The sequence below is a fragment of the Haemorhous mexicanus genome, chromosome 5 (assembly GCF_027477595.1).
Source record: "Haemorhous mexicanus isolate bHaeMex1 chromosome 5, bHaeMex1.pri, whole genome shotgun sequence".
Taxonomy (NCBI): domain Eukaryota; kingdom Metazoa; phylum Chordata; class Aves; order Passeriformes; family Fringillidae; genus Haemorhous; species Haemorhous mexicanus.
In genome coordinates, this window is record NC_082345.1 from 25524738 (window position 1) to 25543777 (window position 19040).

The following is a 19040-nucleotide window of genomic DNA, read 5'->3' on the forward strand; positions in this document are numbered from 1 at the left end:
CAAGCAGTCTTCCACTGGCTTGGGTTTTTATTAGAGCTAGGAAGCAGTGCCCATCAGGTCAGCTTGAAGGAGATGATCTTTAGGCCCCCCACGATGCTAACGTAGCTGATGTTGTGGTAGCCGTGCCGGTTGGGGAAGCACACTTCGTGACCGTCCGGCAGTTTCACACGGAATTTGTCTGACAGCATTTCAATGAAGAACTGGGTGAGAAAAGAGAAAGAAGGGCAGGAATTGGGAGCAAAGAGGGTATTCAGAGGTCAAAAGGCCTGACTTTTACGTAAGAGGGTCAGACCTGTCCACTACAACCTTAAGCAAGGTGCTAGGGGTTGAGGTGAGGGTGATTCAGGAAATGAGCAGTTGATATCAAGGGTCTAAGCAGGAATACAGACTATGACTGGGGACAGGATCTCTCCCAAGGCTGTTTCAGCTACTCAGACTGTAAACTCAGAGCAGCTAAACCCAGGTAGGCCATTACATGTCTTCACAGAGCATATGGAATGTGTACAACCACCGTTCTCTGAACAGGGTAGAATAAATCTGACCCCCCAATGCCCTCAGCAGCTCACCAGGACTCAGAAAAAGGAGCTTTGCTGATAAACATGCACAAGCAGACAGGGCAAGAATGCATCACTGGTCACTGAAAACTAAAGGCAATGTTCCCCAAAGGCGTCACCTCACTATCCCTTCCCCAAAAGCCAGTTCTGTCTGAGGAAACAAGCTTCCTCTCCACAGATATAGGAACTACTCCTAAATAAAGCCCTGTTAATCCTAAATGGACTACTCCTGTATGCAGCCCTGTTAATGATTTGGGACATCAGATGAGGTGAGGCAGCAACTAGGACAGCATCCCTGGCAGGAAGAGGGAAAGGACAGATTGGCACCATAGATCCCGGAGTAATTAGGACCGAAGAGTTCAGGGAGAAGATTTTGGACATTGTTCCAAACTCGAGGTTGCCTTAAAGGCTATGTTTACATAGGAAGGAGGGAGAGAAATAAGGTAAACAGCAGCAAAACCCTGCTTCTTGGAGACTCCCTTTACTTTCATACATGCCCCAGGTACACTCACCTGCTGGGCAGACAGAGGGGCCAGGAAGCACTTAGAAAGTGTGAGACAGACAGGACTCAAAATTCTCAGAAACAGCATTGCAGTTTTGAAAGAGGAGTGAAAATGGCAATCAGGAACAAAAACCCAGAAGAGGGGCCATGGTGAGTGAGCAGGAGGTACTGGGTGGCACCGGGAAAACTATGATAAGGGAATCTGCTAACCAGGGGCTTCCCCTCACACCCCATAGCCCGCCACACACACCACACATACCCCATGACACCATGCTGGCACCCTCACCTTGACAGTGCAGCCCCTGAAGAAAGGGAGGTGGCGGTCACGGAGTTCCGTCTGCCAGGAATCGGAACGCTTGGAGTTACAGACAATGACAGACTCATTGAAGCGGGGATTGAAGTGAAATGCCAGATCTCTCGAGCTGCTGCCAAGATTGATGCTGAAGCTGTAAATGAGCATGAGGAAAGTCACACGCATGGACAGGAGAGGGTCTTGGAAGACTTGAGATCCAACAAGCATCTCTGCACCCAGTTCCTCCATCAGCGTTGCAGGTGGCACAACAATGTGCTATTTCGTATCTGGCAGCCTTGGAAAACCACCTTCCTCTGTAGCCCATCTTCAATCCTGGCATGGCAAGAGTGTTTCTTTGTACTTACCCAACAGTATCAGCAGATATTTTGCCCTTCACCTTCAGGGTGTTCCCAGGCTTCATATTCAGGTTTAAGATTTCAATATTTCCCTAAGGCAGAGAAAAATAGTCTGTGCGGCTCCTTCAGCCATTCCTCCTGACTTGGCACTGCCATTGAGAGGGTGCTGCTTGGAGGCAGCCCAGCCAGGAGAACATAAATTGCACTCAGCTGGTGCTCCTCTTATAACAAAACCCTCCACAGTGCAAGTCTTGTGTGAACTTCTCATTCAGTGAGAGAAGAGCGGGCTGAGTGAAACCCGCAAGAGAGAAGAGACATCAGAGAGAGAGGAAGTGAAAACTGGCTTGTCCTCAGCAAAACGAAGAGAAAGCAGGACAGCAGAGATACAAAGAGGGTTTAAGCAGAGGGGCACTATCCAGGGTTTGGTGGAAAGCTGATGCTGCCCAAGAAATGCAAGCGGTGAGAGTGGCTATTACTTGCCAGCCTCACTCAGCCTTGCTGAGCTGAGGACCCTGGGTGACAGAGGACAGGAGCAGCAGCCCTTACAGGCATTTTCCTCAGAGGGTAGAGTAACCAGGCAGGGAGACACCAGCAGTTTAGCTCAGAAATGCTTTGCACATAGGACCTTACAGCTCTGAACTTCCCTGTGGCTTACACATTAACATGACTCCTGCTTCTGCAAAGCTCCAATGGCTGCTATTAAGCCAGAAGACTTTGATCCTAGGAACAAACCTCCATATGTACACTTCTTACTAGGGATTCCAGCAAATAAAAGCAAGTCCCAGCCTCCTTGGTGGGTTCCCAGTGGAAGGACTATGACACAGAGCCCTTAGGGGTACTACTTTTGACATGAGATAGAACAAACATCTTCCCAGCTGGCCTAGGAGGTGTGACCACCATGTTCACTTCTTTCCTGTGTGTAACAGCTCACCCAAAAGAACATCCCAGCTCCTTCCTTTTGTGGCAAGGGGCAGCTCCAAAATCCATACCAGCAGACAAAAATGGTCTCCACCATCCTTCCACACAGTGCTCCGAGGAAGGGCTCACAGGGGCTTGGAGGAGAGGACAACCAACACATCCCCTCTAGATGGCATGAGTTATGGAGTGTCCTTTGCAGGAGTGACATAGTGGCACCCAAGCTTCTTCCCTTCTTGTGGCTCTAGATTCAGCTGTGTGGATTGCAGTACCCATATGTGGCAGCTCTCTGCAACCTCCCATGCAAGCCCCATCTAGACCCAAACCTTTTAGTCTGAGGAGCCACACACCAGGCCACGTCAGGTTCAATAGTCCCATCCTCCCGAACCCTTAGATATAGGAATGTTGTCCTCACAGGAGACTGTCACCCCTGCTGTATTCTTTCCAGGTAAAAGCTCAGTAGACAGTGCCCCTGATTTGTAAAACTCCAAAAGTCAAGTGGAAAAGGGAGACAGAGGAAGAGGTCAAGGCTCAGGAGATCAGTCGTCCCTCAGCACCCCTCCCAAGACCTACAGAGAGCCCCTGAGTGCTCCTGCTGCTGCACAGACAGCTGGTAGACAGCTTCTACCCTTCCCTAAAACATTCTGAAGAAAGGAGAAGTAAGTACAGATAAGCACTCCTTCCCTGGAGGTGTTTCCCACGAGCAAGGGGTCATAAAGTCCAGCAGGCTTGGGAAATTTGTTTACTGTAGAGGATGCTGAAACTGTTGGTGAAACCTCCAGGGCTGAGCAAGGAACCAGCAGGAACCAGTGCTGGGAATGGTGTTTTCTAGCATTGGGTCTCTTTCCCACCACACTCTGTGTCCACAGCACACCTGTACACATCTGCATATCACACTGCTGCCCTGCAGCCATCCCAGGGAGCCCAGGGTCCCCTTCTCAAATATTGGAGCAAAATTGAATGGCTGGCTAAACTGCAGAGTAACTCGCTTTTTATCTGGGGAGTAAGGATTTGCTGTCTGAACAATATCTTGGGTATTCCAGTCTCAGTAAATATACCCATGAGAAGGGGGTCTTCTACAGACTGAGGCAAAAGCAAACAAGCAGTAATTGCTTATTTTCATTAAGTATAAACATATTAAAGCAAGGCATATCTTTCCAACACAGTTTATAAATGCCATACTTGTTAACCTTCATTACCTGGTTACATTTGTAAACAAAACTTAGAGATACATACACAAATTAAAACCCCCAAAACATAGCACACAGAAAAGCTAAAAACCCCTGTGGATGCCTAAGGTTGGAATAGGAGAACCCTCAGCTCTAGGTGCAGTTTCTAATATGCAGGATACCTATAACCTGGAAAAACCATAAAATGGAATCGCTCCGTTTCTGTCTGACTAGTGCACGGTGGGTTAACAGCAGGGCATTATCCATCTGACGATAATTTGATGGATTTTTCCAGAACTATCTTTCACTTCCCAAGGGTAACACAGAAAAACTTTAGCTCTGTCACCACCCTATCAATACCTGCAGCAGCGGGTACTGTTAATTAAATGAAGCCTTGGTTAAGATTTTGGCTTTGCTGTGCTGGTATAAATTCAACAGACTCACCAGGGCAGTTCAGGTGGCTTCCCAGAGGTTGCTCCAACCCATCCCATATGGCACCCATAATTCCCTATTTCCTGGGAGAATTCATACCAGGTAGGTATGTGAATTTGGGCTATTAGTGGTGGTGCCACTGCTGCAGTAATATTCATGGTGCCATCCATTTGTATGTGAATTTGGGCATTTGATACAAACATTTTCAGCCTATCTGGAAGGCCACGAAAGGGAGGAGTCAAAAGGGCTGGACTGACAGGAGCTACCATCAAGACTCACCTTAATTGATATTGCTTTCATACATTGCTTAAATACACATTGCCTTTTGCACAGAGGCTGCCAGATCTGAGAATCCTGTTGTTTTAAACAGCAGCAGGCTTTCCTGTGTCCTCTGGGTCTATGCTCCCAGCCCAGTCGGCAGCTCAGGTAGTCAATGAGTAGTTATGGTTACTTGGGGTAGTAGTTAAAAATACTCTATGTCACCAGAATCCTCCTGCCTCTTCCTCGCTCAGCAAGATCTGATCTCGGCCCATAAGGGAAATTTGTATTCGGTTTCATATTCCCCTGAACATCTAGAATGTTCTTCCAGCAATGTGTCTTACTCTGCAGGGAACAGTAGTGTGGGTTTCTCCACCCCCCTCATCCACAGTTTCAGTTTCAATTAAAGGCTGAACTTTTACTGCTTTTGGGATAGGGTGAGAGTCTGCCTCTAAATCATCATCACTGTACCAAATGTCCCTATCCCATGTTTCAAGATCATCACAATATACCACCCTATAGATGTGCTGGACTGAATAAGAGGATGATTCATGTGGGATATTATCAAGTAATTTACCTAGATTTTTCTGCATCTGTTTTTCTCATATCTCAGCTGCAGACAGTAGTTCTTCTAATAGCTCATTTTTTATTTAAAAGAATATCTATTAGTTTTTACAATTTCTCCTGTGGCCCTTTCTCAAAAGACAATGCTGTTCTAAGAACTGCATTTTCTGACTTCAAACTCATAAATTTTACATCTGCAACCCTTTTCAGGTGGCAGGAAGCTTTTGATTTTTGCACGCAAGGTAAACAACCTCCCAAAACTGCACAAATAACTTACCTTCTTACCTTTAATGGGCAACTTACCTTTTCCTCATCCCATTTTTCATTCGACCTGCAAACTAGTAATGTGGTCAGCTATTGCCTGTACATTATCACAATTAGTTTATACCCATTCCAACCCTAGAGGAGAGAGGCAACTACCAAACTTCTCCAGGAGAAAGTAAAACTTTAGCTTTACAGTGGTCACCCTTAAAAACCATTTTTCCTTCAGTCTCCCTCACAGGGAGACAACCTGGCCACACCAAGCAGGAGAAAACTGTCACCCATAGATGGACAGTAAAAGTAACAGTAAAGGCTTGGTCAATCTCCCACCAGGCAGGAAGAACAGTCAAAGTTCAGAACTGTTGAATGGCACTTTGGGCCAGAAAATGGTAATGCCAATTAAAATGTTACGATTCACTGTTGAACTCATCTGCCCAAATTAAGGTGGAAAGGAGACTAAATGCCAGTTCAACAATGCTGGCTTTATTTTACAAATTAATCTTATATGGAAAAGAGAAAGGGAGAGAGAAAGAGAGAGGGGGAGAAGAAGCGAGATAGGGCAAGTAGAAGGTGGTCACCTCCATGGATCTAGCAGCCTCCCGTTGGTCCTTCTGTGCCTTGGGCTTCTTGATGGTGAGGTCTCATCCAGTTCACTTTATTTCCTCAATAATTCTTATGCAGTCCCTTATTTGGATAAAAAGCAGAGGTAGAAGTGACTTTCAGTTTCACATTAGCATGGGAGGCAGGAGTAGGCATGGTTCTGCCATTGCGCATACTCAGATCTTAATTCGATGGTCACGGGGGGTCTGTTCTGGGGGCACTGTGAGACAAGTACCTCAAAAAAACAAGTGTCCTTTTTATGACCCCACCTCTAGCACTTGCACAGTAGTTCACTTCTTATCCAACACACCACAGCTGAGCTTTGACCTGAACAGTTTTGGTTCAGTTGGACTGAACCAAAACTGAAACCTTGCTTCCTTCATGGGTTGTGCATAGGCACTTGTGACTTTTTTCTGCAACAAGTTCACCACCAAGCCCTTGTTTAAGGCATATACTGCAAATTACTAACCCTTTCCTTACACCTGCCTGAGAGGGAGAGCAGTGTGTGTCTCCTACTGTGTCCAGTTCTGGGCTCCTCTGCAGTACAGGCGAGCCATGGAGCTCCTGGAGCGGGTCCAGCAGAGGGCTACAGTGATGATGAAGGGACTGGGGAATCTCTCTTATGAGGAAAGGCTGGAGGAGCTGGGCCTGTTCAGCTTTGAGAAGAGACAGCTGAGAAGGGACTTCACCAATGTCTATCAGCATCTGAAGGAGGGGTCAGAAGGATGGAGCCAGACTCTTCTCAGTGGTGCCAAGCAATAGGACAAGAGGCAACAGGCAGAAACTGATTCACAGGAAGTTCCACCTGAATGTGAGGAAGTGTAGGTGACTGCACAGTGGAACAGACTGCCCAGAGAGGTTGTGGAGTCTCCCTCACTGGAGATATTCCAGAACCATCAGTATGCAATCCTGTGCAATGTGCTCTGAGATGATCCTGCTAGAGCAGGGAGGCTGGGCAAGGAGGAGATGAGCCCCTGTGGGCCCTTCCAACCTGACCCATTCTGTTGTTCTGTTTGAGGGATGAGTAAAACTCTCTGTGCAGAGAGTTGAGAGCAGAGCCACAAGTACCAGGGATGTGAGACTATGCAGAGAGGGAGACGAGCAGGAAAGAGGCATGAGCTGCTCAGAGAGGGGCCACGAGATTTTATCAAGATAACATTTACCCCCTCCTACAATGCTCAGCAGGGGCGTTCACCCCCCTTTTATTTGCCATTGGGAACAATAGTGGGAAGCCAGGCAGCAACTCTGCCAGCACTGGCGACTTCCTTCGTCTGCAGAGCTGAGCCTCCATATGGTCAGACACCAGCCCTGTGCAGATGGTCTCCCTCGTGCAGGGGTATGTGCTCCCCACATCAGAAGGGGATGAGACTTTAGGGACCCCAGAAGAGTCAAAATTCTCCACTGCAGTTGTAGAATTTTGGCGAAGGTGATTGGGATGATGAAAGGAGGGTGACAGGGGCAGGTTGATACTTCCCTGCTGACACTGCAAAGCAGAAGGCCTGGGGAAACAATGATAGCATGGGAATGTAAATCCCAAAGAAAGAGGAAATCCGGCTAAAGAGCATCTGCAAAAGAGGCGGAGGATCTGTGCAGTAAGGAAAACATAAACAATAGTTGTGGAAACTGGCAGCCACTGGTGCAAAGGATCCAGGAACCCTTCACTCCCCAGAGAGATGATCCTATAATAGGACACCTGATTGGGAGCACCCCTCCAGGGCCCCCTAGATTTTTACCCAGGCCAGAGGGCAGTTGGCTTGTACTGGTATGGGACACCCATGTTCACATCACTGTGACCAGAGGAGTATTTGCTGCATTCCCAGAGGGACAGCAAAGACCCAGCAGGCAGTAACTTGGTGTGAGGGTGGGGGCCACATGAAACCCAAGGGCAGGGCAATCTTCCAGCAGGGAGCAGGCAGGCCTGCAATTTTGCATGGAAAAAAAAAAATAACCCCAAACATATTTTAAGAAAGGAAGAGCCTAATGCAAGCATGTTGACTTTCAGCCAGGAGGATGGTAGGGCAAGTCCTCTGCAGAGTGCTTTCCCCATAAAATGCAGCAGCTCTATTGCAGAGGTCAGATATCTCTAGATTTTGGGGTCAACAATCTTTCCCAGCCTTTCTGCTAGTCCTGAGGTGATCTCAGGCCACCAGGAGCACCAACGGGATCTCAGGACCCTTGGTGTGCCTCCAGACAGCAGCACCTGCTGTACCATAGCCTAGAGCTGCCACCTCAACCACAGGGCACCCACACAGCTGTTGAGAACAGACTGAATGCCATCCTCCCCAGAAGGCTGCCAAGATCCTCGGCAGCATCCTTGCTGGCAGCAGTATTTATTTTGTTTTCTTATTTGGGCAGGAGATAAGCCAGCTAGGTGTGAAGCCCTGAGGAAAACCACAGACTTCCTCGCTTCCCAGCCAAGGTAGACTCAGCGGTTAGAGGATTCTCAGGGCCTTCTGTGGCAGAGACAGCCCCCAGGATCCACACCAACATGCCAAAATCATCCCCACCATCTCTCTATCTCAACAGCATTCTGAGGAAGGGCTGCAAGGGGCTCAGAGGAGAGGGCAGCCAACACATTCTCTGTAGACAACGTGAGCTATGAACAGTCCCCTGCAGGACTGACATAGGTCACCACCAGAGATAATGCTCAATCCAGAAGGCTTAAGGAAGATAGAGGAAGGCAAGCCAGCCATGCTGGGTATGTGGATGCATGTGCCATTGTCCCCACATAACCCAAGCTCTGCAAGAAGAGGGCAGAGATCCCTTTAGCACCCTCATGAAAGGCTTGGTGCTAACTAGGCACCAAAGAAGTGGCACTGGAGAATGGCACTGCAGCACGGATAAGGTACCTGTCCCGTATTGCACTCCAGGCACTGAGGGAGCCTGTGCCTTGGACCAGGCATCAGTGTCTGCTCAAGGCAAAGGGAGCTGGAGACATCAACCATGCATTTTTTCTTGGAGTAGCAGCTGCTTACTCTGCTATTATTTCCTACTGCTTCATATAATTTGTACTCCACGGCAAGCTATTGTCCCTCTCCACTGGCTATTTATTTCCTTGAATAGCCTCTGGGGAAAGATTTCAGTGCGGGAGGAAAGAAAAATTAAAACTCCACACAATAAATCTCAGGCAGTGACCTGATTTAAACTGTGTTCTCTGACCTCATCTGGGCCCTGGTTGTGGTTCCTCATGGCAGTTGTGATTAAGGCCTGTTTCTGCTTTGATTTCCTCTCTTCATTAAGCCTAGGGGGGAATGACCCTGTCATAGAAGCTGTGGGGTGGATTTTGAGAGGCCAGGGCTCAGGATACGACTGAGCAGAAGCTTCCACCACCTTTTAATGGAGATGCTCAGCCCACCACCTGCCAGTACAGAAATTCCTGAATAGGACTAGCTTCCCCTTTAGTCAAGAAGTGTTGGTTGGTCTCTCAGCAGAGAGTGCTGCAATCTACACCCAACTGATCCCTGAGCTCTGAAAGTCAGCCAGCTTCCTAACGGAGGAGGACCGAAAGAACAAAGTGTACTTACCTCAGCCAAACACTGAGGTAAGCAAGAAACTGGGTAAGGTCTGTGGATCTGAAGGGTGTTTACAGGAGAGAACTGTCCAGGAGATGCAGGAGAAGCCAAAGCAAGGATGAGCACAAGAAAAAAGTGCCCAGGAGCACCAAGCTCCTGCCTAAGATGTTACCCAGAGTGAGAGGGCTCCTTTAGAGAAAGCACTGGTCTCCACCTTCAGATCAGGTAAAATGGAAAGGGACAAAGGACTAGAGGTTAATCCCCTGCCACCCCTCCTGCCTCAGCTCCCTCACAGTGCATCATCCAGCACACCTGTGGAAACTACAGAAGTAGTGTCCATGATCTAAACCAGAGGGCAAGACATTAGAGGCCATCAGCATCCAGCAGGCTCTCCACGAACATCACCCCTCTTCAGCTGTAGGGTGCAATTTCTCTTCCTTAGGAAGTGGGGAAAAAGAAGGAAGGACAAAGACAGCTGAAGAACTAAAATGTGGGGGAAACCCCACACCTTTCTTCAGGGGAAGGGGCAGTGAGAAAGGGAATCTGCATCAAGCAGTGGAGCAGATCAAGAGCACAGGGAACAAGTACAGCCCCCAACTCCATCTCTCTCCTTCCTCTGTCTGAAGGGTGGTGGTGCCACGGTGGCTGGCGTCTCCCATCTCCATGGGGGAGCTCAAATGTGCTCTGATGGATGCTTTCCAAGTTATGTCCTTGAACCTTTGCAAGGAATGTCTCTCTCAGGCAGCTCTGAAGTCTGTAGAAACATTTCTGTGTGATCCGAGCTGTGCACAGGAGAAAGGTGGTTCATTTGCAAGGAAATTGGTTGATAAGGGGTCATTTTTATCAAGCTAGGCAGCCAGATGAGTCTTGTCTTCTGGGTCTCCAGCTTGGCTGAGGGGCAGGAGAATGAACACAGCTGGCAGAGGGTGGAGAAGAGAGGTCAGAGGACTGATGGCATGCCATCCAGTTCCATTTCCAGACTTCATTTCTCCAATTCTTTCACTCATAGGTGCATGCCAGGAATGCCGGTTGTGGGAAAGGCTTTCAAAAACACGCCTGGAGATAATCATTCACTTGTGTTGAAAGCTTCCCTACTGGAAAACAGAAGATGTATAGAAAGATCACAGCTTCTCTCTCTCTGGGACTTTTGGGATCACGCAGTTTTACCCACATCTTTTGGATGAGATATTATTAGCTTAATGGGAAAAGGATCTTCCAAAGAGCACTCCACAAAGGATCAGCTTCATGAGGTCTTATGGTCCACTTGCATCTTCCACCAAAAGATTATCATCTACAACAGTTTTATCTTACCATTGAGCAAAGAAGATGGCAGCTCCCTCACAAGAGGAAACTGAGGCACAGACACCCAAGTTCACATCCAAAATCAACTCCTCCTGTTTGGATTCTCATCTTAAAGTTTTCACGGCCACAAAATCAAATCAAATCAAATAAAATCAAATCATTTTGCAAACCTGTGCAAAAAGCTAAAAGGAAGCTGTGTCCCCCTAGCTGATACCACTGGAGTATCAAAGATGCTGATCTCTCATCACACCATCTACTATCAGCAGGAGGTACTGAGGCATTCAGTAAAAAAAGTCAGCCCCTGGGTGGGTCCAATTAAGTCTGAAAACCAGAGGCATTCAAAGAACAGAAGTCTTCCTGCAGTGGAAGCCATGGCAGTTCCAAGATGCCCCGAGCCCAATTTCATTGAGTTCAAGGGGACCATTTCCCACAACAGAGACAGCATGAGACCAGCTGGCTGGAACTAGAATAAGCAAAAAAGAAATGCAGCATTGCACTATTATACAAAAGGTCCTTGGGAACCTCCCTCCACAGAGCTGCCATCCCGGATTCAGCCCCACAGCACAGCCAGGGCAAGAAGTGAGAGTGCCTGCCGAGTCTCCATCCCACGCAGGGACAGCGAGGCTGCAGGACTCCCTTCCAGAGTGATTCTCATGGCTTCCTGCGCTGAGCCCAGGCAGGTTGGACAACTCTTGAGGATTCACAGGAATCTTTCAGACAAGCAGAATCCATCTGAGTCACACGCACGAGGCACAATGCCAATGGTGGCTCATGCATTGGAAAAAAAAAAAAAAAAGAGAGAGAGAAAGAAATGCTAAGGGAGAAATAGCAAGTTTTGAAAAGCCACAAGAATTAACAGCTCATAGGCTGGAAAGAAGGGGAGCAAAAAAAAAAGTCTGTTCTCCCATGCTGACATCACTAAAGCCAAGTATCCTTCATCTCCACTGGGAAGCAGCAAGCCACCTTACCACACAGCAGCTTTGAGAGCATCTGAAGGGGCAACCCACCCTAGACCTAAGGCCATGACTGAGGTCTGCAAAGGAAGGGGCTGTCAAGTCAAAACTATCTATTGCTGCAAAATCAGCTTGAACAAACTCCCTTTGATGGCACTGCAAAATGAAACAGTAAAAACCAAACCAGATGAACATGGGAAAGAAAGGCTGCCAAAAAAAGGGAGTCCAAATCCCCAAATGACTGACTCAATGCAGGAAATGGGCATCTAAAGAGGGAATTGCAGGCATCTGAAGGAGATCTAAGAAAAGATCAGGCCCACACAAATGACTCTCCATATTCCTCTTCTCCCACCTTCCAGAGGGAAGGGCACCAGAAATACCTATGGACCTTCAGAGTGAGACACAGGGAAAGAGCTGGGCCACAACACTGCCCTGAGGTATTTCATCCCCACAAGATACTCCAGGGAGCAGGGCAGTGACCGCTTTACACTGATGGGACACCTAGTCTCCCTTTCCAGCACTACACTGGGCACTAAGGGACACCCTGTCCTACATAGGTTTCCTGTCCCTTCTCTGGACTGCACCCATGAGCCTCTACTCTTGTTTCTGACCCATGTAGCCAGTAGTACATAAGCCCTCACTTGAGCACAGTGGATGTTTATTTTGCAGTTCCAGCAGTCATGCCAAGCTCTTTGCTCTCTCTGTCTCTCTTTCCCTTCCTTCCAGTTTGTGCCTTTTCCTGCTGTCCTTTTTTCCTCACCACTGGCAACACGCAGGGGCCACAACCTGGCTGTGTCTTTCTAGCTGCCCCCAAGTTTCTTTGTGCTGCTCCCCTCCTGGAGAGACCCCAGCAGCAAAACAAACACCAGGCTTTAATTGCAGTCAGATTCCTGAATGGTGGATGCTTGCTCCAGAGAGAGGAAAAGAGTATTTGAAACTAAATGCCTTCCATTCGACTCACCCCAGACTAATCTTATCATATCCCAGGCTGAATAGCCTCAAACACGTTGCCAACAAACAGACTCAAACAGACTTCCCAAGCTGGGAGATCTGATAAGCACAATGTGAGGACAGGTGGCTACACTGCCAGACAAGTTCCCATCTGCAGCAGATATCTTATCTCTTCTGTCAGGATGGGACACACATCCACACAGCAGGGAAAAGCTAGTGGAGACCTGCTTTCTGGTCCTGAACGTGCACGTAGCACTGCTTACAACACCATCCCTGAGGAACATCTCTATTATTCACTTGGCCTCATTAGGAAAGGGGTGGGAATCTTTCCTGAATATCTCTGTCAGAGACAGGGCTTCCCTGAGAGCTGGCTCAGGATGAGCTGAAGAGTGCCTCGCACTAGCTCTGGACACCAGCAGGAGAAGCACAGCAGTCAGAGGGAAGAAGTGTCACAGCCCACTCTTGAATGATGCCATGACACCACAGCTTTTAACCCTACCAAATCCTAGCACACACCACCCTCCTGAAATTCAGCTGGAGCACCGCTGCTGGGAACCAGGCTACTCCAGATGCAAAGCTGCTCTGTTTGAGGAGGAACAACCTCTGTTGAAAGAGGAACAGCTGCTGCTAGAAGCATCTTCCCCCCTCCAAGATGAGGGGGCTTGGGCTGCACATGAGGGACAGCAAAAGTGCAACATGGTTCCAGCAAGATCCAGAACATGGACACTGCCTTTGAAAAGCCTGTGGAGCTGAGGGGAACAGTGAGTTGCTTGAACAAAGCCCTTCCAAGTGGAGACAAGGCAGAGGCTGGTCTAAGGCACATGCTCCTTCTTCTGGCTGGGGGAAACATCTGTCAGCAGCATGTTAAATGGGGGATACATGAGCTCTGCCCCTGTTCTGCTCCCTTGCTGACCTCCCAGACCTGATGTGGCTTGGGGTGGCAGGGGAAATAGGACACAGGTGTGTGTGCCTGGGAAGTTCTTGCAGAAGCATGTGCTCCATGGGCTCCTTGCTCTGCCAGCCACAGGCAGGAAAGCCAGAGGGGCAAATTCAATGTGTTTGTGTGCCCAGGCCTGTCTGATCCCTACATCCAGGAGCAGGTCCGCACACTGACCTCATTTGCTTGGGCAACATTTTCTCCTAATATCTCATCCACCCCACATGACAGAAGGTCAAATGCAGCCAATGATGCATAGCATGGAGTATTGGACACTGAGTCACAACCCACAGTTCAGCCATACCCAGCAGACAGAGCATTTCCCAGTTTCAGTCTGGCACACACACCTCCATCCCACACACTCACTCACGACCTGTTGCATGACATTCCCCAATCTTCGACAAGGAAAACACTGGAAAATTAGAGGATAAATAAACAGTGCATGAAGTGCAATGACTGCACTTCAAAAACCTGCCTTCTGAAGGACCTGGGCTTACAGGGTATAGCTGTTTCACCCTTTGCCCCAAAAGCCAAGGAGCAGAACACAGCTCCCATCCGTGGGGTTAAAAGCATGGCAACAAGGCTCTGTTGGGAACAGACTCCAGCCCGCTCTGTCCCCCAGCCATGCCTGGGCACTGTGGCACTGCTCAAAACCAAGGCAGGGGGATTGCTAACAACTGTATGGCATAAGCCATCATCCTGAGCAACATAAGCTATCATCCTGAGGCACTGCTCAGGCCCAGCCCTGCTCCTGTTGCACTTACTAAAACAGATGAAGCCAGAGGGGCTAGAATGGAGTCTATGAAAAGCCAGGTCCACCCTTGGGTAATCTGTTATGCAGACTCAGCGTCTCCCTCCCCCTCCTCTTGGGTCACAGCTTTCTTTTAATCCCTAGCTCCACGTCCACCACGCCCCAGAACTGGGATCACTCTGCCCTGCTGCTCCTCACCATCACCAGCAGCGGGGCAGAAGCTGGCTGTAGTGCCAGGTGGCAGAGACTGAGCAGCCAGGCTGGAGGGAGGGCGCCGCCAGACTGCCTCCTCCTGCTGCTTCACAGCCCGGACTTTAGCCAGCACTGGAGTTTCCTAGGGAACCTGAGGTGGCTGCAGCCAAAACGAGATTGCTGGCCATGGGGGATTTTCAAGCCTGGGCCAAAACCCATCTATTCAAGCTCATCATGCCACAGTTGAGCCAGCTACACAGCCAAGTACACGTGCATTTGGCACTGGGGCACTCAGCAGCGGGAAAAGAGATGCTGCACACAGCTGATCCCTGAGCTCCCGGGCGGCTGCCACATTAACCATCCCCAGCAAACGCTGCACACGGCTGATCCCTGAGCTCCCGGGCGGCTGCCACATTAACCATCCCCAGCAAACGCTGCACACGGCTGATCCCTGAGCTCCCGGGCGGCTGCCACATTAACCATCCCCAGCAAACACTGCACTAAGCCACGCTTTGCTGTCGCCGCAATGCGGGGATGTGTTCATCACCCAGGCTTGGGGATTTGCTGCAGCTGGGCTCCCCAATTTGCTTCAGGATGCCTAGCTTCATGTTGCCAATTTCTGCTCAGATCACGCTTGGGCGCCCGTGAAAAATGCCTTTGCAATAGAGTTTTTCTCCTTCTCCCTCCTGCTGTTCTTTAGAGCCAAACTGTATCTCAGCAAAATCCAGGCTCTTGAACTGCTTTTGTCCTTCCAGTACTTGTGCTCTCTAATCATGCCCCTTCCATCTGCCAGCTGCAACTCTGCAGGCAAGGGATAAAGCAAGAATGGGTGAATCTGTTCACGTTTTCCAGTGCCTCTGCTGACTCCTGAGCACCGAGTGCACAGTATTGGTGATGGATCTGTTCCAGTCTGGAGCTGATCTCATCAGCAGTGCTGTGAATGACTCCATGGAGGCTCCCCCTTGCGGGCTCAGAGCCCTCACAGCTCACTTCAGCCCCATAAATTCAAAGCAGCTCGCTCTAACCTGGCAGGCCATCCTCCCCTCATTCAGCTTCCAGCTACAAAACCTACCAGTCCCCAAGCCACAGCTACAACGAGGGCTTCCATCCCATCAGTTTTATTTCATCTTTGCCTGCTGCAGATACAGCTCCTCAGCAGCAAGAGCATTCCCATATTCTCAGAGCACGCCCCAAATGCCCCGGACTTTGTTGGAAAGAAGCTATCAGCATCAGCAAACCCACTTGAGCCTTCCCCAGGGTGTAAAGAGACACTTTCACTCCCCACACTGTACCAGAAGGGCACTGCTGCCTGCTCAGTCAAGGAATCAAGACACCCCTTGAGCTGGGAAGCCAGGCTTGAACACAAGGAAACAGGGAGCTGCACAGTTCACCTCTAACTCTGGTATTTGCTTCTCTCACTTGTCTCGCTGAGCCAGTTGATCTAATGACAGAACCAATGCGGAAAGGAAAATTGGTGTATAGAGGTCAAGGCAATTCCCCAAAGGAAGAAAATGAAATTATACCCCCATGCTAAGAACCAGGGAAACTGAGGCAGCAAGATTAGCTGAGTATTTCCCTGAGTCTTGCTTCAAGACATGCTTAATTGCAGAGATCTAGCCAGCAGGTTTTCTGATCCCTTATGCAGCATCCTGTTTCCTCATTTTGCTCCTGTAGCTGCAGAAGGATGCCTTTGATCACCGGGGACAGGTCTTCCTACAGCTGAAAGGGAAACTGCTGAAAGAAATGGAAGGGAGCAATCCTGGTAGATGATTGCATACAAGAAAAGGCTGCACATGAAAGGGAAGGAGACATTTCCTATTAGATTAAAGGAGCTCAAACCTGCTCTCCCTCTACAGAAGTATGCAACTCTATACTTGCCTCTCTAATTGCAACCCTCTGCTGGGAAAGGTGCTTAAAAGTATTGCAAAAGGAAGGAGATTAGCCAAGGTCACGGAATGGCAGGGCTACAAATCCAGAGGACTGTGTAAAGAAGTGCATGGTCCGAGGTGATGTCAGGAGAGGTGCTGCCTGCTTGTTCCAAGATAAAGTGGCAGAGTGAAAACTGAACCAACCCCCCAGGAACTGGCTGCTGGAGTCAGCCAGAGCAGGAAAACAAGCAAACACACACACACACAAAAGTAACAAAAGATCACAGTACCAAACTTCAGGAAAGTGAAAAGTCTCTGGCAGAACACCTTGCCAAAGAAAGAGGAATCTGATGGAGAAAAGGAAGCTCATGTCCTGGACCAGAGCTGACGACCCAGGAGGAAGCACACACAAGCACATCTGAAAAACATCGCAGGGTTCACACAAACCCACACGGCAGAGAAACCAAACAAACATTGGGACAGACACGGGTGACAGGGTGGTTCTGGCCGGCAGAAGACGACCTGGCAGGTGGAAAACCCCCGGTCCCAGGCGGACCTGCCACTCCTCTGAGGCCTCTCCTTCCCGATGGAGAGGGACTTGGTTTGTTTGGGATTCACCTCGAGTGTGCAAGCAGCAGGAGCGTTCACTGAGCCCGGGCTGCTCAGGCAGGCTCTCCCCTGCCTGCTGGTGCCCTCTGCGGGCGGCGCTGCGGAGCCCGGCAACCACGGAGTGCAGCCCTGTGCTGCAGCCCTGTGCTGAACCTGGGACCGCATCCCTCTGCTGAACCTGGGACTGCAGCCCTGTGCCGAACCTGGGACCGCGCCCCTGTGCCGAACCTGGGACTGCAGCCCTATGCCCAACCCGGGACCGCGCCCACTTGCCGAACCTGGGCCATGCTCTGACCCCATGAGCTGAGCTCATCCAGGCCTCTGGCTTGCACGCCACCACTTTCCTCCGCAATTCTCTACGAGCTAATTATAGCTCCAGTACTTTCCCTCTGGAGCAGTGTTAATTACAACTTGGAGCGCCTCACTCCATCCAAACCTAGCTTAAAATTCCAGCTGTCCGTAAAAATAAATCGAGGGGAGAGAGGTTGTTCCTTACACATCATCTAGCCGTCCTTACAGGGAACAAAGATTCACATTCCGATCTCTTTTTCCATTGGCTGCACTTTGGGTCCCTGTTATACGGAAAGCAGATGTACCAAAGGGGAAAGAGACTTGTAAATCTGTGAGAAATAAAAGCAAGGTCGCCGCTGACAGGACTGTTATGCACGAGTTCACTCGCCATTGTTTGCAACCAGCCGAAAAGAGGTGCAGCCTTCCATCCATCCTGGACTTGCTAACCACTGGGTGTTGCCAAAGACAGGAAAACAAACACGCTTGAGACTCAGACGGACCGAAACCTGAGCAAAAGGGGCCTATGTAAAACACCAGCCTGCGAAACCTCTGATTCAGAGGCATCGCTGTGGGGGATGGAGCTGTGCGTGCCTTCTATGCAGATCGTACATGACCTGGAGGGCTCCTAGAGATGACTTCAGGATTCTCAGAAAAATCAAAGGAATAGTGACAGGCAGGGCTGACTCATAAGATTAAAATAATCTGCGTAAAACGTGCCTGAACACAGCAAGGGGAAGGATGTTGCAATTTTCTATGAAAAGCACTTTAAAAGGGCTTTGTGATGCAAGGCTGTAACAGTTAAAAAAAGGACTACATTCAGGCGCCAAAAAATGCTTTTTAATGGCCAAAAAGCCCTTACCAAAACAATGGCTATCCATCAGGAAAAGTCATTAGGGGTGACAACAGGGCAGTTCCTCCGTCAACCGCGGGATTAGCCCTGTAAATGAGTAACCCAGCCCGGCAGCACTGGGCTCCGACGCCTGTCTGCACAGCAGAGGCCGGAACGCCTAATTGCGGGCTGCATTGTGCTCTTATCGCCGAGGCTCCGGCCCGCCCCAGCCCCAAACCCCGCCGCCGACACCCTCCCCGGGCTCCCCTCACACAGGCGCTCCCCCAGGTCGCTCGGGATCTGAAAAGCAGCGAGTCGGGGAGAAGCCGTGCTGCTCCTGGAGCACAGAGAAAGCAGGCGCTGTTATGTGCCGCAGTTGGCTGGCCTGGATCACCAGAGCCACACGGAAACCGGGGACAAAGGGAGTTTGTGTTCCTGGAACATCACCAGCACCCCCGCCCCCGCCCGCCCCACACGCTGCTCGGCCAGGCCGAAGATCCAGGGCAGGCGCTGCCAGAAGATCAGATGCTATTTCAAGTACAGTGTAGGGGACCGCACTTGCTGCCATTTATATCTATATTTATATTTTTTACTGGCCGACACCCGATCCCGTCTGGACTGCCGGGCCGCGGTGGGCGCGCACCACGCATGCGCAGCGCCCGGCGGGCCCGTGTCCTTTTAAAGGACACCGCCGGCCGCCCGCCGGAAGTGTCCGGTCTCTGTACGGGAAGTGGCTTCACCTGCCAGTAACACCGCTTCTTCCGGGAGGGGCCGGCTCGCCCGGTTTCCGCGCGGCGCTGCTTTCCGGCGTCCCGCCCCGCCCCGCGCTCGCTTGCCCTCTGTGTCCTTCTCCGGGAGGGCCTTCCGCTTTCTTCCGCCTCCCGCGCCTTTCCCCGTGCCTGCGCGGTGAGCTCATGGTGTAGTGGGAGCGCGGGCCAGCAG

The 19040-nt window shown here is 50.0% G+C and overlaps 1 protein-coding gene across 3 annotated transcripts; it reads right to left on the minus strand.

Moving 5' to 3' along the window:
- Window positions 1-9: 9 nt before the first annotated feature.
- On the minus strand, window positions 10-18979 carry LGALS2 (galectin 2). 3 transcript variants are annotated; one of them, XM_059846391.1, is made up of 6 exons: window positions 18839-18979; window positions 5882-5987; window positions 5346-5373; window positions 1714-1796; window positions 1343-1502; window positions 10-200 (listed from the first exon to the last, which is right to left on the minus strand). In XM_059846391.1, exons 4-6 carry the CDS (start codon window positions 1767-1769, stop codon window positions 54-56), a joined length of 363 nt encoding a protein of 120 aa, XP_059702374.1. In that variant the 5' UTR covers window positions 1770-1796; window positions 5346-5373; window positions 5882-5987; window positions 18839-18979; the 3' UTR covers window positions 10-53. The 3 variants fall into 3 exon arrangements, with proteins under 3 accessions (XP_059702374.1, XP_059702372.1, XP_059702373.1); XM_059846389.1 differs by lacking the exon at window positions 5346-5373 and having other exon boundaries at window positions 18839-18978; XM_059846390.1 differs by lacking the exons at window positions 5346-5373; window positions 5882-5987; window positions 18839-18979 and adding an exon at window positions 2251-2294.
- Window positions 18980-19040: the final 61 nt, after the last annotated feature.

Coding starts and splice junctions, on each gene's coding strand:
- LGALS2 (XM_059846389.1), bottom strand. Junction 1,503..1,713: donor ATATCTGCTGATACTGTTGG/GTAAGTACAAAG, acceptor GCTCATTTACAG/CTTCAGCATCAATCTTGGCA. Junction 201..1,342: donor TCAGGGGCTGCACTGTCAAG/GTGAGGGTGCCA, acceptor TTTCTCACCCAG/TTCTTCATTGAAATGCTGTC.